The sequence below is a fragment of the Dermacentor albipictus genome, chromosome 9, assembly GCF_038994185.2.
Source record: "Dermacentor albipictus isolate Rhodes 1998 colony chromosome 9, USDA_Dalb.pri_finalv2, whole genome shotgun sequence".
NCBI classification, from domain to species: Eukaryota; Metazoa; Arthropoda; class Arachnida; order Ixodida; family Ixodidae; genus Dermacentor; species Dermacentor albipictus.
Genome location: NC_091829.1, coordinates 58,104,807 through 58,124,248, shown reverse-complemented (window position 1 = coordinate 58,124,248; position 19,442 = coordinate 58,104,807). Strand labels below are relative to the sequence as shown.

Genomic DNA, 19,442 nt, shown 5'->3' with positions numbered 1-19,442 from the left:
AATGCATGGTAGTGGGGGTTAGATAAGCAATTAAGCCGATCAAAACATGAAATTTTTCTCGGACGGCAGTAAATCCGCTTTTCTGCGGGTATTATCCAGTGCAATTAGTCACTTGATGCTCTCGCTTTAAGAAATAGAAATGGCGCAAAGGCGAACTATACGTTACCTTCTGACACGTGTAGGTGTACCGACTCCCCGTCGGACATCATACGTCTTAGCTCAAGCCCTACATATCGAATTTTTCCTGCAGTGTTTGTATGAAGTCATTTACCGTTTGACTCGAATTCGAATGGCACACCTTTCCTGCCGAAGGCATCGAACGAACAACACACACCTAGTCTACTCCACCATACGCAACAACAACAGATACGACAAATACTCCTGTGTTTTCATGTGAAATGGCTGAAATATGCGGCCGAAGAAGTGTATCTTGTTTTTCTCGGTGAGGTAACGAACGTTGCAAGCGGTGAGTTTGGGCTTTGCGGATACGACATCTTTTCTAACGTTTAGTGAAGAAAAATACAAAAGGCTGTAGAGCAGACACAGCGCGTACAGTGTGCTATATCTTCCGTACAGCCTGTTGCTCGTTTGAAATGTCTAGGCTAAGCACTAGATGAACATTGGTCGCTAATCTACTGGTAATGGGCTTTTTACTTGTATACTTGTATTTAGTCTTGTTGCGGTTGTTCATGTGGCTCATGCAATGTTATGGTTTGGTTCGAGCCGTATGGTGTTACCTTCTACGTGGTTTCTAATTATGCCAGCTTGGTCGGCATCGAGACCGCATTACTTACCGATGAAATAAGAACTATCATACAATCAAATTTCGTTTGACAGAGCCAGTTAAATTCCGGCAAATGCCTTTTATATAATTTTGCAAGTAGGAAAAATTATGAAATTGCTAAGCTTAAGAAGAATAGAAGCCTAGAATTCACAACGTCAACTACATGAAAATATATATATATCGCAGTTCTATTAGGTGCATGTCTTGGAGTATCGCAATTGGAGGCTTCCTCTATATTCTTTTGCAATTTCCTAGAAATCGATACAATTTTCCGAGATCTGGTGAATGATCTACCCTTAAAACTGAAAATTTCACAGCGCTGTGTAATACATGAATTTTGAGCACTGGAAATGTGTTATCTGGTGCAGTTGACTAAATCGTGGCGGTTCTTAAGATATAATATTGTTACTTGAGTTTCTCAGTTTTTTAAGGTATTTGACGAATCTAAAATGCAGCTGCTTCAGTTACGATTTTGTCCCATTTCTTTGAATGCCACAAGATTCAATACTCGTACATTGTGTTGCCAGCAACACATTCATAACATTTTTCCTGTGTACTTAGGTAGTAGATTCTGAGCTAAAGATATTCTTTTACTCCGACACTGTATTGCCTGCACAGCAGCTGATATTTGGCATTTCGGTCATGGGAACTTTTATCCCTCGTGCAAGTTTGTTAGTGCCAGCCTAATTTTTGCCGGATTGTTACAGGAGAACCCTTTCATTTCATGAGCCTCAACTGTGATGAGCCTCTTCCCTTCACAATCTTTAAATATTACATAATGGGGAGTCAGTAAGCTGGCTACGTTCTTGCTAGAGCATCGCACATTTCGGTGTGTTAAGGGGCTGTAAAATCGGGCGAGCTTGTGTAGCGTCCTGGTTGCGGCATGGGATGCTGACACTGCTGTGCGGCGTCCAGTAGCGCTGTTTGGACCATGAAGTATGGCAAGGCCAGCCGCTTCGGCCGAACGCTGAAAAGTGCTGATGCAGTATCTGTTTCAGCCATCAGAGCTTGCCCTCCCAACGAGTAGATGCATCATTATTATACCGGGTAACCATTCCTCGCCTCTGTAAGTTGCCTTTTAGTGGAACTTTTCTAAATGCGAACTTACGTGGTGCCGTCTTCAGAGTTGGCGGATGCTTCCTCCATGCCAGCGGGGCTTGAGCTGGGCTTTGCGTTATCGATCCTGTTGATGGACCCCAGGGGTTGGCAACTTCTGCTGCCATTTTCAGCGGCACCTGCGTGGCATAAACATATAGTAAAGGTGTTCAGTCGCCCTAGTGCAAGGGCAATGCGTAGGAAATGGATGTTTCATAATTATAGGGCAAGGCAAGAAGCTTTTAGTGGCAGGGAAACTTTACTGCTGTGCTTCCATACGCGCTGCTTTCCTTTCTACAACTATGTCCTGAATGCATGCGAGATCTTCGTGGCGATGGGGGAGCCGAGTTTGATAAAGATTGTACAGTGTTAGATTTTTGTGAAGATTTTCACGTTTTGTCTCAAACCGCGGGTAGAATATCTACATGACAGTGCGCGAAGTGAAAAATGACGTGTGGGTCTCTTGTGTGTGAAACTCTTAGCCCAATATATTTGCTGTGTTATCTAGTAATAAGCACATTAGATGCCTCACAAAGTTCTTGCTTATTGTTCATCTATTATGAGCAGCAGACAGCCGGACGCCGACGACGACAATGATAAAACTGAGTGGATGCATTTCTACCGAGCGATTTACCTTTTTTTTGACGTATGCCCCAAATTTATTGACCCTCTATGACACGTGCATCATCGAAATTCCTACTCGCCTTTCAGAGACTTGTTATCCGAACCCCATTTTCTGACTCGTGTAGCTGAAGTTCATAACCACCGGCTGTAAGCACTGCAGGTTTACCAGCTCATTACGAGCACTAAAACGGCGGTCCTCGACAATGTTCCTGTTTAGGCCATCAATAGGATATAGGACAACTTTCAAAAAGATTGCTCAATGCGCATATGTAAGAGTCGTATTGCAGACAGCACATTAGCTGGGAAAGAAATGCGGAAGTGTTAATACAGGGGGTAATATCACTAAACTATGCAACCGAAATCCCCAAAGCACGGTAAAAGTGTGGACTGTATGGATAGCGCTGCAAGTGTTGTAGCCAGGTGCACATCTTGCCTATAACGGCGCAGAAATTGCATGAAAGTGAAAGGAAAACACCAGACCCAGTTGAAAATGACAACAGAGGTTGTGTTCAGTACTACAGAAATTTCTGTTGTACAACAGGATTTTTCTGTAGTAACTACAGATTCCTGATGGAGCGACAGACTTTTCCGATGTACAACAGACATTTGTTGTTGCTACTACAGAAGTACAGTCTGTTGTATGTCTGTTGTTACAACAGAAAGCTGAAGCTCTACAACAGATTTTTGTAGTACTACAGAAAAATTTGTCATCACTACAGGCACCCTGTTGTCCCAACAGAAATGTTCCTGAAGTAACCCGAAAAACTTCTGTAGTGCTACAGAGAGCTGTTGAAATACTACAGAAACCTATTGTGGCAACAGGCCCCCAATTGTCACAACAGAAGTGTTCCTGAAGTAATGCGACCAACTTCTGTTGTACTACAGAAAAATGTTGTTGTACGACAGAAACCTATCATTGCAACAGGCCCCCAGTTGTCATAAAAGAAGTGTTCCTGAAGTAACGGACAAACTTCTGTTGTACTACAGAGAACTGTTCCACAACGGAAACCTATCGCCGCAGCATATACCCAATGATGACAACAGAAGTGCACTGAAATTGTGTGATGCGACAAGCTTCTGTAGTGCCCGGTTGAAAAAGACAAAAGGAATTCCTGTCGCAACTACAGAAATTCTATTGTACGACAGAAGTTGTTGACATTTCTTAATTGGGAGACATTTCGGACGTTACGACAGAAATTCTGATTTCGCAACAGAAGCATTCTGTCGCGACAACAAGAGTTCTGAAGTCGGAACAACAGCTTTATATCCTGACAGCGACTCCGACGATACGACACCAATTCTGACGTCGTAGCAGAAACATTCGGTCGCGACGGCCAAGAGTTCCGAAGTCGCAACAGAAGCGCTTTCCGTCGCGGTCCTTTAAAATTGTATGTTTTCGCATCGGTGGTGTACACTGTACTTTTCTCTTGCGCGGTATTCAATCGCGCTTCTCTGAAGCCGGCAATGTTGATGGCATCGACACCGGTATTAAAGTCGACGTGGCGAATAGTTATAATTGTGCCGTGACGACGCGGCACCAGCAACGCCCTACCGGCCTCCTCAAAATCGGCCGCTGAACAAAATCATACCATCTGAGGGAATGGCTGCGTCCCCGTTTTTTTTTTTTGGTAAGATGTGGCACACAGGCCTGTGGACTTACATGTGCTGTTACACTGACACATTAGTTAATTTCCCAGGAATATATCACAAGCTTATGCGAAGCGGAAAAGAAGATTTGGGTTGTTCCACAAAGTTGCGTGAGAAGCTGTCTCGCTCGGGTCTCATTAATCTGGTACAGTGCTGCCGTGAGAAGCCAGTATGCTGTCAGAAAGAACTCTCATCCACGAATGTTTATCTAGCTATTTCGCATTGAAGACACGAAATATATGCGCGCTCAAAAGTGTAAAGAACGAGAGACAACTGTCGAAACTAGCAGTAATAACCCTAAAAGTCAACGTTGTCTATTTCTGAATTCCTTATTTAATATGGATATTGTACATCAAAATCGATGTTCTAGCACTGTACGATGTACCTGTCAATGGTACGAACATTCTTGCTCTTCTAGAGATGCGGCACTTGACGCGGTGGAGTGATAGCGGATCTTGCCTCTCAAAATGCAAATGTAAACACCAGCGTATCAGCACGTCGTACTATTCACATGGCCAAAACGTACACTTGAATAGCATGTCCGGGGTAGTGCAATTTTTTGAACATTATCAAAAACAATTCCGAGACCATATGCCATTGGATACAGATGCTTCCAAAAAAATTGTATCGTTGCTGCCCCAATTAAATCAGGATGAGTGCGATTATACAAACGAAACCATTGATATCAATGAGGTAACTTCATGCATCGATTCGTTAGCGAAGGGCAAGACGCCCGGCCCCGATGGCCTTACTGCCGAATTTTATCAGTGTTTTCGTTCCCTCTTAACACCATTATTACTTCAGGTGTACCGTGAGGCCTTGGAAGTAGGGTACCTAACCGCCACAATGTACGAAGGACACACCGTCCTTATAGCCAAAAGCGATGATGAGTCTAAATTGCAAAAAGTTGACGGATATCGGCCTATCTCCTTATGCAACGTTGATTATAAAATTTTTGCTAAGGTATTAGATAACCGTTTGCAAGTTGTAATAAGATCTGTGGTCGGTGATCATCAGACATGTGGCATCAGGGGCCGGTCCATTCAGACGAACATTCATGTTGCGAGATCGGTGCTAGAGTGTGTAGCTGAGGGGATTGGACAGGTGGCAATGGTACAGCTAGATCTGGCTAAGGCGTTCGACAGGGTAAATCACTCATTCCTGTTTACTTTACTAGAGCATATAAATATCGGATCTCTGCTCCTTAGAGGTGTCCGGATATGTTATGCTAATGGCTCAACGCGGCTTATAGTGAATGGCTCTCTCTCCAATCCGATTAGGCTTCTATCATCAGTACGACAAGGATGCCCCTTGTCACCGCTTCTGTTCTGCTTGTATTTACAGCCACTTTGTATGGGCATTCTTAAAGAACAAAATTTCCAAGGGTTTAAATTACTGACTAATGAGGTTCGGGTTCTTGCGTATGCAGACGACGTGGCCTTTTTCTGTACCGATAAAAAGAGTGTAAACACTGCTCTTGCAATTACAGAAGAATTTTGTGCTGCTTCTGGTGCAAGCGTTAACTTTGAAAAAAGTTCAGGTTTTTGGTTTGGGTTATGGGCCACAATGCCATCACATTACGCAGGAATCCAATGGAAAGAAGATCTGCGTTATTTAGGTGTGCCTCTCTCGCAGTATAGAAATAGCAACCCTCATTGGTCGGGAGAAGTTGGCAAAATTCAACGGAAAGTGAATTCATGGCGGGGGCGGAATTTGTCAGTGTTCTTTCGTGCTGAAGTGTGTAATGTTTTCTTAGCTTCCCGTCTTATGTATGTGCTCCAAGTACTGCACTGCTCAAGACTTCGCCTTCAGGCACTGCATCGCGTATTTGCAACATTCATTTGGAGTTCGAGCTGTGAATGGATGCGGCGCGACAATCTGTTTCTCCCCCTTGAACGTGGTGGTCTAGGATTAGTACACCTCTTCGTCAGGCAAATTGTTTCTCGCCTGTTTTTCTTTCGAGACAGTGACCATCCGTTCTTGCGTGAAATGTTGCAACTGCGTTTAGTTCATTATGTTCCTAACATAGTAGTGTCATCAAATGTCAAAGATGTCCCACAGGCTCCTTGGGGCTTTCTCAAGGAGGTTGTTGACACATTTCTTGAATGTTAGATACAGCCTGGAGTACGTGTTCACAGCGAGTCGAAAAGCAATTTCTGCGGCACTGGCTGACTATTTTCCCAGATCCTTTGCATCGTGCACCTTATTTAAACCGACCTTATCAGGATGTACTTAAACGCGTCCGAAAAATGTGTGTGCTTCCTGGAGTAAAAACATTCTTTAAATTACATTCGGAAACACTCCCTGTTAAAACTTGGTTGAATTCGAGGGGTGGCTTTCTGCCGTGGTCAACAAACTGTCGGCTCTGTCCACGTGCCGAAACCATAGATCACTGTTTTATAGACTGTAGGGGCGCTGTATTTTTTTGGGATATTCTCCAAAGGACGCTTAAAAAGGACATTGACATGACTCCATACTCAATTAGGTTTCTACCGTTTAAGTTTACAGGTGGTCCTCCCTATGACATGTTCATTGTGCTTGGTTTATATAGCCTGTGGAGAAGCAGACTCTGTGATCGCCATGCCGAAAGCCCGCGAACTACAAAATCCTTCTTTCGCGAAAGTGCTGCGTATGTAAGAAGTGTGTACGCTGTGCAGGAACCTCCGCCAGACTGGATGCACTTGTTGGATGCATGTGTGTGTTTGCCTGAGTTTTAGGTGTGTAGTTGTGTCCACTCAGTAATACACCTTCAGTTTTCTTTTCCATGTAATAAAGAAAAAAAAAGTCCGGGGTAGTGCAGTGGTAAGAAGCCGGGCTGGGAATAGTGAGGTCGCATGTTCGAATCCTAGGCGAAGACGTTTTTTAAAAATTTTTTTTTTACTTTTATGTTTTTCTTTTTTGTACTAACAAATTTACACAACCTTACGGACGTCTCTCAATTTTTAATTAAATATTGATCAAGAACTACAGAACTTTCTACGACAGGACGTCCCACTACAGACAACAGAACTACAGACAACAGAACTACAGACAACAGAACTACAGACAACAGAACTACAGGCAACAGAACTACAGGCAACAGAACTACAGGCAACAGAACTACAGGCAACAGAACTACAGGCAACAGAACTACAGGCAACAGAACTACAGGCAACAGAACTACAGGCAACAGAACTACAGGCAACAGAACTACAGGCAACAGAACTACAGGCAACAGAACTACAGGCAACAGAACTACAGGCAACAGAACTACAGGCAACAGAACTACAGGCAACAGAACTACAGGCAACAGAACTACAGGCAACAGAACTACAGGCAACAGAACTACAGAAACAACGTCCCAAACTACGACAGACTGAAAATTTCCTGTTGTGTTTTTCAACTGGGGAGACCTAAAAGGCGGAAATTACTGCAGAACCCTCCTCAGGATGACTATGGACGCTACGGCAATTAGCATTGAAACTGCTGGGACACGCCGTATTTTTGAAGGCACCTTTATTTACGATATGAAGGTGGGTAGGGGGGGGGGGGAGTTGACAGAATGTTTACAGCATTACTACAGCCGCATGCCTTTTTGTCTATGCCTTCGCACGCTACAGAAAACACTCAACGTGGATTACAAACCAGATGAACTAACGACTTGAGTTTCGTCTACGAATTGACTGAACTACACTGTCAAAGCATTGGCGTGAGTTAGGGAACTCATTTCTTATTCTCTGGCATTCTCAAATTTATAAGTTAATGTCGCAACGTTCGTCAGGCCTGCGAGAGAGGTTGCTCAGACACTGTCAGAACGAATAATGCTTGACGTATCCAAGGAAAGATAATCCCGTTACCAAAAAGAATGTTCAGTTTGGACGGCCGGTGTTTCAGCATGGCGTAGCTTTTCTCGTTAACAAAGCGTTACAATTCTGACTTAGTGGCACACTCATTGGAAATCTTTGAGTACTGTGACTGTTACTTATTCAGTACGAATAATGTTTACGTTTCAGAAGCCCAGAGTTGGGATTTTTGGTAAGAATTTATGGCATCAGAGCGCAAACAACTACCCAAAGATTTCGTTTCTCCTTGCGTTGTTTTTTCATACAACTATTTAGGGCTGTTTATGCTGCGCATGTCGCTTGGCATGCTTGGTATGAAAGAACCAAGAGCTCCAAGTTGTACGCTGTAACTTCTGCATTCGGCCCCAGCAGTATATGTCTGCTGCTCGTAACATGCTATCGGTGAGCAATTCTTGCACTCTACCTAAAAAGTAACAGGGCCATTAAAACCCTCCCATGAAGATATCTGAAGCGCCGCACTAATTACATATCACACACGGCATTCGCATCTAAGCACTTGCTTTGTCAACAAGCGTGATCGGTTTAAGGAAAACGTTGACGGTGTGAGCACGTCGAGCCCACCTGGATTCTGCTTGGCAAATAAAATTTTAGGCCAATGGTCATGCGATGATTCCATTTACGAGCGAATTAATCACTGCATGGAATGTACAGTCTCGGCAGAACAAATTCATTCAACATCTTCTACTTCATAGGTTATGTATAAATTTGCATATATTATGATAAGCACAAATTTCTTAGTAACGTAATGCGAAAGAAGAGCACAAGAAGAAGGCCAGCCAGATCGTCTCATCCATTCCGGCTATGCAACCAGTGGGCCAGCCGGATCAGCAGTGCTGCTCAGCACGAGTGTGAGCCATTCGGGCAACCAGCTGTTCTTGCTCTGCGTCACCTGCCCTCTCGGTTACGAACAGACGTTACCATCCAGACTGTTCAATACACCCATTAGAATTGGTGGAGGTGCGGGGTATTCAGGAACATCTACACCCTGGAACTCCGGTCTCGCACTCTGCCTCCCGTCATGCCTGACTATCGCCAGCCGATGTCGCCGCCACCCCCCGTTGCCTGCTCTGGCATTGTCCCGCAACGCCATCCAGTGGTTTTCAGTGGTACGGATGAACAGGGCGTCAATGACTGGTTGTCTGTCTACGAACGGGTGAGCTTGCACAATCGATGGGATGATACCGCGAAGTTAAATGCCGTCATATTCTACCTTGCGGGAGTGGCTCACCTGCGTTTTAAAAATCACGAAGCCGACTTTCAGTCCTGGTCCGCGTTCAAGACCAGTTTCGCTGCAGTTTTCGGTCGCCCTGCCTGTCCACAAGTTGCGCGCCGAGCAGCGGTTACGAGAGCGAGCGCAACAACCCGGTGAAACATTCACATGGTATATCGAAGAGGTTCTCGACCTATGTAAACGTGTGATGCTTCTATGCCCGACAATGACAAATTGAAGCACATCTTTAAGGGCATCGCCGATGACATTTTCCTAATGTCGATCTCCAAAAGTCCGCGCACCGTAGCAGAGCTCATAAACTTGTGCTAAAGCTATGACGAGTTGAGGAGGCAGCGCGAGTTGACCAGGTGCCCCTCGGTGGCTGACGAGGCCCTCTCTTCAAGCCCTCTCTTCAAGCAACACAAATCCAAGCTTTCGTGCGGGAGGAAGTTGCACGTCAGCTTTCTCTGCTACCCTTCGCTGAGCTACCCCAACAGCAGCCGCCCCAGCAACAGCCTCCTACACAGCTCGCTCCTACGCTCCGCCATGTTATTGAAAATCAAGTTGTTGAGGCTCTACCAATGAAGCATCAGCAGTACCCTGTCGCCGCGCCACTTACTTAAGCATCCGTCGTCGCGCAACATCTTCGTCAACCACTCTTTGCGCTACATCCTCGGCCACTAAAACCCGTTCATCATCCCGTTCATCGACCCGCTCCTGCCCTTACTAATCCTTGGCGCACGCAAGACAACAGGCTCATATGTTATGCATGTGGCATTCCCGGCCATGTTGCACGACTCTGCCACCACCGCATGCTGCACTTTGATGAGTTTCTGCAGTCGCCTCCCTATGCCGCCGTGCAGCCTTTCCACGACACTTATTTTAGTCGGCAGTCGCACAGGCCACCAGCCGAGCGCCCGGTTCTTACACGTCGTTCACCTTCGCCGCGTCGCCAATCGTTGTCCCCCATGCGTCGGCGCCTTTCACCCGCGCAAGAGGAAAACTAAGAGCCGCAGTTCAGGAGGCAGGAACTGCGTTGCCATCGATCTGTACAAGACCTCCAGTGTCGCTTTCGAACGTGGTCGACCTTGCTGTTGACGGCGTCCCTACCGTTGCGGTAATTGATGCTGGAACAGCTGTGTCTGTCCTAAACGAACGCCTCTCTCACGCTTTACGAAAAGTTACCACGCCACTTTCTTGGTTTTCTCTTCGCACAGCAAGCGCCCAGCCAGTTCAGTCTTCAACAGCATGCAGAGCTAGAGTTGTTATTCAGGGCGTTATCTATATTGTGGAGTTTGTGGTTCTGCAGTCCTGTCCTCAAGACGTGATACTTGGGTGGGACTTTCTTTCCCGAAATACCGCCGTCATCAATTGCGCACGTGCTGAAGTCAAATTATCGCCTCTTTGTGACGAGCCCCTCGCCGGCGCCACTTCTCTTCCCGCTAAGCTAGTTCTTCGAGATGACATTCCCATACCACCATACTCGTCTGCTGTTGTTCCCGTCTTCTGTGGCACTGTCTCTGAAGGCGCTGTCCTTTTTACTCCTTCGGAACTCTTCATAACCTGCAAAGACGTTCCGCTCCCTTTAGCCACGCTTCACATTTCAGCCGGTTTCAGTGCCATCGTTGTCTGCAATACGCTTCCTACAGCCCTGATGGCTTTTTGCGGCAAAGTTCTTGGCCATGTTCAGCCTCTTGATGACATGTTTATAACCGACGTGTCGGATGCTTCGTATGCAGAGCTCACTGACTTCTGTACACTTTCCCTTCTGCTCCGCCATCACCTGACTTATTCACGCCTTTCACTGCCGATGACCTTACTTCCGAGCAGCGCTCCCCGCTTCTTCATCTGCTTGCCCAATTTTGCTCTTTTGAGGTCGCTCAGCCTACTCTGGGTCGCACGTCAACCGTCAGCCACCACATCGGCACTGGCTCCAACGTGCCATTGCGGCAGCGCCCGTACCGCGTACCCGCAAGGAGCGTCAGGTGATCAGTGAGAACGTGGACGATATGCTTCAGTGCGGTTTCATTAGACCTTCCAATAGCCCGTGGGCATCACCGGTGGTTCCCGTCACAAAAAGAGATGGTTCGATTCGGTTCTGTGTCGATTATCGCCGTCTTAATAAGATAACGCGAAAAGACATCTACCCTCTACCGCGCATTGACAAAACTCTGGACAGCTTGCAAGGTGGTAAATTCTTCTCTTCGTTGGGTTTGCGCTCGGGCCACTTGCAGGTCCCGATGTCAGCACTTGATCGCCCTAAAACTGCATTCATTACGCCAGATGGTTTATACGAATTTAATGTGATGCCATTTGGCCTATGCAATGCGCCTGCTACGTCTGAACGAATGATGGACAATATCTTGCACGGCCTAAAATAGAACACGTGTTTGTGCTACCTCGACGACATCGTTGTGTTCGCCCCTGATTTCAGCACTCGTCTTTGCCTTATGTAAGTGTTGACGTCCTTGACCAATGCAGGCCTGCAACTGGACCTGAAAAAGTACCATTTCGCCGCACGCAAGCTCACGATTCTAGGTCACGTCATATCACAGGATGGAATTTTTCCCGACCGATCAAAACTTCATGCTGTGGCAGGATTCCCGAAACCTAAGACACTCAAAGAACTTCGCGCCTTCATCGGCCTCCGTTCTTACCTCAGACGCTTTGTTCGCAATTTTGCCTCAATATCGAAGATCGTATCGAAGAGGTTCTCGACCTATGTAAACGTGTGATGCTTCTATGCCCGACAATGACAAATTGAAGCACATCTTTAAGGGCATCGCCGATGACATTTTCCTAATGTCGATCTCCAAAAGTCCGCGCACCGTAGCAGAGCTCATAAACTTGTGCTAAAGCTATGACGAGTTGAGGAGGCAGCGCGAGTTGACCAGGTGCCCCTCGGTGGCTGACGAGGCCCTCTCTTCAAGCCCTCTCTTCAAGCAACACAAATCCAAGCTTTCGTGCGGGAGGAAGTTGCACGTCAGCTTTCTCTGCTACCCTTCGCTGAGCTACCCCAACAGCAGCCGCCCCAGCAACAGCCTCCTACACAGCTCGCTCCTACGCTCCGCCATGTTATTGAAAATCAAGTTGTTGAGGCTCTACCAATGAAGCATCAGCAGTACCCTGTCGCCGCGCCACTTACTTAAGCATCCGTCGTCGCGCAACATCTTCGTCAACCACTCTTTGCGCTACATCCTCGGCCACTAAAACCCGTTCATCATCCCGTTCATCGACCCGCTCCTGCCCTTACTAATCCTTGGCGCACGCAAGACAACAGGCTCATATGTTATGCATGTGGCATTCCCGGCCATGTTGCACGACTCTGCCACCACCGCATGCTGCACTTTGATGAGTTTGTGCAGTCGCCTCCCTATGCCGCCGTGCAGCCTTTCCACGACACTTATTTTAGTCGGCAGTCGCACAGGCCACCAGCCGAGCGCCCGGTTCTTACACGTCGTTCACCTTCGCCGCGTCGCCAATCGTTGTCCCCCATGCGTCGGCGCCTTTCACCCGCGCAAGAGGAAAACTAAGAGCCGCAGTTCAGGAGGCAGGAACTGCGTTGCCATCGATCTGTACAAGACCTCCAGTGTCGCTTTCGAACGTGGTCGACCTTGCTGTTGACGGCGTCCCTACCGTTGCGGTAATTGATGCTGGAACAGCTGTGTCTGTCCTAAACGAACGCCTCTCTCACGCTTTACGAAAAGTTACCACGCCACTTTCTTGGTTTTCTCTTCGCACAGCAAGCGCCCAGCCAGTTCAGTCTTCAACAGCATGCAGAGCTAGAGTTGTTATTCAGGGCGTTATCTATATTGTGGAGTTTGTGGTTCTGCAGTCCTGTCCTCAAGACGTGATACTTGGGTGGGACTTTCTTTCCCGAAATACCGCCGTCATCAATTGCGCACGTGCTGAAGTCAAATTATCGCCTCTTTGTGACGAGCCCCTCGCCGGCGCCACTTCTCTTCCCGCTAAGCTAGTTCTTCGAGATGACATTCCCATACCACCATACTCGTCTGCTGTTGTTCCCGTCTTCTGTGGCACTGTCTCTGAAGGCGCTGTCCTTTTTACTCCTTCGGAACTCTTCATAACCTGCAAAGACGTTCCGCTCCCTTTAGCCACGCTTCACATTTCAGCCGGTTTCAGTGCCATCGTTGTCTGCAATACGCTTCCTACAGCCCTGATGGCTTTTTGCGGCAAAGTTCTTGGCCATGTTCAGCCTCTTGATGACATGTTTATAACCGACGTGTCGGATGCTTCGTATGCAGAGCTCACTGACTTCTGTACACTTTCCCTTCTGCTCCGCCATCACCTGACTTATTCACGCCTTTCACTGCCGATGACCTTACTTCCGAGCAGCGCTCCCCGCTTCTTCATCTGCTTGCCCAATTTTGCTCTTTTGAGGTCGCTCAGCCTACTCTGGGTCGCACGTCAACCGTCAGCCACCACATCGGCACTGGCTCCAACGTGCCATTGCGGCAGCGCCCGTACCGCGTACCCGCAAGGAGCGTCAGGTGATCAGTGAGAACGTGGACGATATGCTTCAGTGCAGTTTCATTAGACCTTCCAATAGCCCGTGGGCATCACCGGTGGTTCCCGTCACAAAAAGAGATGGTTCGATTCGGTTCTGTGTCGATTATCGCCGTCTTAATAAGATAACGCGAAAAGACATCTACCCTCTACCGCGCATTGACAAAACTCTGGACAGCTTGCAAGGTGGTAAATTCTTCTCTTCGTTGGGTTTGCGCTCGGGCCACTTGCAGGTCCCGATGTCAGCACTTGATCGCCCTAAAACTGCATTCATTACGCCAGATGGTTTATACGAATTTAATGTGATGCCATTTGGCCTATGCAATGCGCCTGCTACGTCTGAACGAATGATGGACAATATCTTGCACGGCCTAAAATAGAACACGTGTTTGTGCTACCTCGACGACATCGTTGTGTTCGCCCCTGATTTCAGCACTCGTCTTTGCCTTATGTAAGTGTTGACGTCCTTGACCAATGCAGGCCTGCAACTGGACCTGAAAAAGTACCATTTCGCCGCACGCAAGCTCACGATTCTAGGTCACGTCATATCACAGGATGGAATTTTTCCCGACCGATCAAAACTTCATGCTGTGGCAGGATTCCCGAAACCTAAGACACTCAAAGAACTTCGCGCCTTCATCGGCCTCCGTTCTTACCTCAGACGCTTTGTTCGCAATTTTGCCTCAATATCACCTCTCACAAAACTCTTAAGTTGAGCCAACGACCTATCCTCCTGGTCTCCTGCATGGGACACCGCGTTCGTGACCTTACTTCGTCTCCTGACGTCTCCGCCTATACTGCGACACTACGACCCCACCACCTCAGCTGAAGTGCATACTGATGCCAGTGGTATTGGCCTTGGCGCTGCCCTTGCGTAGCGCAAGTCTGGCTACTCCGAGTACGTCGTTGCTTACGCCAGTCGGGTGCTGACCTAAGCGCAACGCAATTACAGCGTCACAGAAAAAGAATGCCTGGCCTAAGTTTGGGCACTCAGGAAGTTTTGCCCTGATTTATACGGCAGGCCTTTCAATGGGGTTACTGACCATCACGCCGTGTGTTGGCTATCCTCTTTAAAGGACGCGTCTGGACGCCTTGACCGCTGGACTCTGCGCATTCAAGAATACGACATACACGTCATATACCGCTCAGGTCGCAAGCACACTGACGCTGACGCTCTGTCCCGCTATCCGCTACCAGCCGACACGGCCTCCCTCTCCACTATTAAGGTGGTATTCTCGGTTCACATCAACACCATCGCACCAGAACAGCGCAAGGATCCTTGGGTGGTCTCTTATGGATCTCCTTTCTGGCTCGCCTGCATCTCCCGCTCCCTGCGTTGCCAGGCTGTCCATTTTGCTGTCCGGGGAAACCTCTTGCATCAACGCAACTACTAGCGCAATGATCGCAAGGAGCTCCTGGTTATCGCTAGGACATTGCGTTCCGGCATGTGTGCGTCTTTCCATACTGACCTACAATATGCACACGCAGGTACTTTGAAGACGTATGAGCGCCTGCGGCAACGTTAAGACTGGCGAGGAATGTTTACTTTTGTCCAAAAGTTTGTCAGCTCGTGCCCGCAATGCCAACGCCGCAAATCTCCGCCTCATCCGGCCAACAGTTTATTACAGCCACTTCCGTGCCCTGCTCTTCCCTTCGACCGTGTAGGAATTGACCTGTACGCGTCGCTACTACTAACACTCGCTGGAAAACGATAGATTATTGTCGCAGTCGATCACCTTACACGCTATTCCGAAACTGCTGCTCTACCTGCCGCGACCGCCAGTGACGTTGCATCCTTTCTGCTCCATCGTTTCATTCTCCGCCATGGCCCACCTCGGGAGCTGCTGAGTGATAGAGGCCGTGTGTTTCTGTCGCAGGTGGTTGAAGCTCTGCTTGCTAAATGCGGCGCAGTTCACTGGGCCACCACGGCGTACCATCCTCAAACTAACGGGCTTACAGAGCGTATCAATCGCACCCTTCGTGATATGCTCGCCATGCACGTTTCATCGGAGCATACAGACTGGGACATCACCCTCCCATTTGTCACGTATGCATATAATACGGCAACACAATGTACTACAGGATTTTCTCCATACTTTCTTCTCTACGGTCGCGATCCTTCGCATACTATCGATACCATTTTGCCTTATAAACCAGACACGTCAGAGTGTGCTCCCGTTTCAGCCGTCGCCCGATACGCCGAGGATTGCCGTCAATTAGCCCGAAAGTTCAGCTCCGCCTACCAACAACGACAAAAAGCCAATCGTGATGGTGACGCTACAAATCCGAACTTCAGTCCCGGCACACTTGTCTTGTTGTCCGTGCCTTCTACCACGCCTGGACTTTCAACGAAACCTCTCTCGCAGTATGGTGGACCATACCATTTCGTCAAACGCACCTCTCCAATCAACTATCTCATAGAGCCGCTTACATCGGCATCCGAGAAGCGCCGCCGTGAACGGGATGTTGTGCACGTTTGCAGCCTGAAACAATTCTATGACCCGCTCGTCTCCGCGTCGTATGTCGCCAGGATGGCTCCCATTTTCCACCGGGGGTAATTGTAATGAGAAAGAAGAGCACAAGAACAAGGCCAGCCGGATCGTCTCTTCCGTGCCTGCTGTGCAACCAGGGGGCCAGCCGGATCGCCAGTGCTTAGCACGAGTGTGAGCCCTTCGGGCAGCCAGCTGTTCTTGCTCTGCGTCACCTGCCTTCTCAGTTGCGAATAGACGTTACCATCGGGACTGTTTAGTACACCCAATACAATAAGGACATTTATAAACTGGTTCGTGCGGAAACCGTCTGGGCGCTGGGTAAAGTGCATCTATATACGCAATAAATGTACCGCTACCACGGTAACCATACGGGGCTATCTGCCATGTTCGTGCAAAACGCGAGTGACAATCGTCTACGTACCGTCGACGCTGGAAATATCGTCGGTCATCGGCGTGTGCTGCGTGTTCCTCTGGTAACTCAAGCCCTCGTCGGAAATCCTGCAATTAATGAAGTATTGGTAAAACAGATACTAGGTGCGACAAAGAAAAAGGCTAAATTATGCTTTAATAAAGCAAATTGCGGAGAAAGGAAAGTCGCGTTTTCTAAACACGCTACTCGCAATGGTTGGTTCTCATGAAATGCCGACTATGCTGGCTGGCATAGGACGAACGGCACACTCGGGGCAATACATGCTGCAAAGCACTCATCCACCGTAGACGAAACGGCACCATGGCTTGCACGAATACTGTAAGTTTCCCTGTTGAAGTACTTATAACTTCGTCCTATGCAGTTTGCTATATAATATTCTCGCTCCACTTGCAACAGTGACAGAATCCTAAATATAATTTCAGAATAAAGTCTTTTAAAGCAGGGCACATGGTTTTTTTGCATCTATAAAACAGGATGAATTATAACAATGACACTATGCAGATGGTTGCTGCAATTATGATGGAAACCTGCAATTATATTTGAATGATTAGTATTGGCGCCTCCCTGATGCTCTTCATCAACGCCGTGGTGAATGTCGTGTTTTCAAGCCAATTCCAATCATGACTCATAGATCCGTCACCTATGAGGAATTTATCAAATTTCAGGTAATATTTGAAATTTTTCGCTCAAATGTCCTGCTCAGAGGAATACAAGCAGATTTCTACCTCTTAGCCAAGTAATAATTTGAATATTTACCAACAAAATGAGGAGTTAGAATTAAATAATGAACTCTGAATGCCGTTTTTAAATGTTTTCAAGCGATGTTACGTTTTCTTCTATGTCACTCGCTGGGTCATATATAAGAATTCTTCGAATGGTAAAGATTATTCTAAGAACGCCTGAAAAATATCCTAAGGCTGACGTAATGATTAGCAAGAAAATAGCTGAAATGCGAAGTGCAACAGCATTCTTTCAAAAATGGTAAAGGGTACTGTAGAATACCATGACTCCCCACTTCTTTATCAATGTAGTACTACCTCACGCGAGTTTGCTGTTCTAAAAAAAAAAAGACTATCTTGAACTAAGTAATGTAAATTCAGGCTGTCAAAAAAAAATAGTTTTGGCCGCACAACTCCAACCCGGAATACAGTGTTTGCTTCCGCACTTGTTTTCCTTAAGCAACACATTCAAACAGAAGAACAATCGTTTTAAACCAGGTTGTGGTTTTTCATGCACGTGTCTTACTTTTTAATTAAGTAAAGCTTTAAGCGGGCAGCATCCACTTGGTCACATTTTTTTGGTAATTGGCAAATAGCAGTATCGTTGCGCACTTTGACGAGTTGCCTAGAAAATACTTATCCTTCGGCGCACGAAATGTATACTGCGATTCAAACTAATTCCGAGGCTTTTCTTGCAAGAGCCACGACCTGATAAAACGTGTACCGAATTCAGGGGAACTGGGCAATAATTTTTACCATAGGGGTTTCTGTAACAAGCACCTAAACGCAAGCAAGCAAGAGCATTTCACATTGCTCTTTCATTCAAATAGGGCGGTGCCATCCAGAATCGTACCCCGGACATCGAGCTATAGCACCCCATCGCGTGTGTGCAATGCAAGAATTAAACATCAAAGAAAAATATTTTCTTCTGTAAGTATACGTTCGCTTCATGTTCGAAAAAATCTTATCCTGAGCGCTAAACGGTGACATTGTGCGGAACATGGCAATATTTTCGCACCAGCCTAGCATCAACGCGTCTTGGTCTAAAAAAGCCTCCGACTCAAAGCTCGAGCTGTCTGTGAAAAAGACCCGTTTCAGGTGGGAACAAATGTACACATGTTAAAAGATAATAAATGGGTCGTGTCTAAGGGTAACAGTTTTCAGCGAAAAAAATTGACAAGTGGTAAAGCTCACGTGTTGTAGGCGCCCAAAGTAGATGAAGCGTCCTGGGTGCCGTCACGGCTTGTACTTGTAGCTTTGCCCTTCATGCTTAAGTCAAGAGGCGTGTATTCGTTGCTGCTTTCTTCAGCCATGCCTGATGCTTCGATGTCCTATAACTGGCGTGTATTCTCGACTGCGTGTTGTTGAAATACCGCGCATGCGCATTCAATGCCGAGAAAGAACGGAAACCAATAAAACTGTTGTCACTTCGCAGTTTCGTATAATATGATACCGCATATCCGGAAAAAACTAGACGTTTGAGGCCGCCACTAGCTTGACACTAATGTACAAATTTTTGAACGCCAGCCGAGGCGCCCCGATTATTTGAGTTATCTATCCTCAAAACCACCTAACTAACAAAACCTCAATTTCTACGAAAAACTGTATTTATCGGATGATATCGATATCTTCATGCTCCTCTAAAATTAAAGTACAGTCGCCCAAATCTTTAACTGGTGTGCGGGAGCGGCGACTTTTCCGGGCGTCAGCGCCGTATGACGCGGCGAGGCTGGAAACAGCCTAGTAGACGATGGGCCCAGCTGAGCGCGCTTTGTCCGCATGCGCTTAGCCTCAGACTGTTTCCAGCCTCGCCCCGTCAAACGGCGCTGACGCACGGAAAAGTCGCCGCTCCCGCACACCAGTTAAAGATTTGGGCGACTGCACGCATCTTGCTGGGCAGAAATTTTTGCTCGTTTAATTGCTCGTGAAAGCGCAGGAGATATACAAACTTCGATTGCTTCATAAAAATGGTGGTGGTACAAAAGCTTCCTCCGCTGCAAGCGCGAATGAATATTGAAAACAAATCGAGGAAAGTTAAGACGTCTATCGATTTCGAGCTTGATCTACATCGT

The 19,442-nt window shown here is 47.1% G+C and overlaps 2 protein-coding genes across 3 annotated transcripts in view; one reads left to right on the top strand and one right to left on the bottom strand.

Annotated features, from left to right (window-relative positions):
* The window catches only part of LOC139049975 (zinc finger protein 436-like), a 28,590-nt gene extending 9,726 nt beyond the window's left edge, over positions 1 to 18,864 (bottom strand). Inside the window, exons 1-3 of one of the 2 annotated variants that reach the window (XM_070525922.1) lie at positions 18,565 to 18,864; positions 16,643 to 16,719; positions 1,893 to 2,019 (exon numbers count right to left, since the gene is read on the bottom strand). Coding sequence is in view for 1 of the 2 variants with exons in the window: in XM_070525921.1 (XP_070382022.1) it covers positions 1,893 to 2,019; positions 16,643 to 16,719; positions 18,565 to 18,683 (323 nt within the window). In the remaining variant the exon portion in view is untranslated. The remainder of the gene's footprint in view (positions 1 to 1,892; positions 2,020 to 16,642; positions 16,720 to 18,564) is intronic. The other variant, XM_070525921.1, reaches the window with a different exon arrangement.
* Positions 6,400 to 6,925, top strand: LOC139049530 (uncharacterized). Its single transcript, XM_070525066.1, has one exon. It carries the CDS (start codon positions 6,400 to 6,402, stop codon positions 6,865 to 6,867), a length of 468 nt encoding a protein of 155 aa, XP_070381167.1. The 3' UTR covers positions 6,868 to 6,925.
* Positions 18,865 to 19,442: the final 578 nt, after the last annotated feature.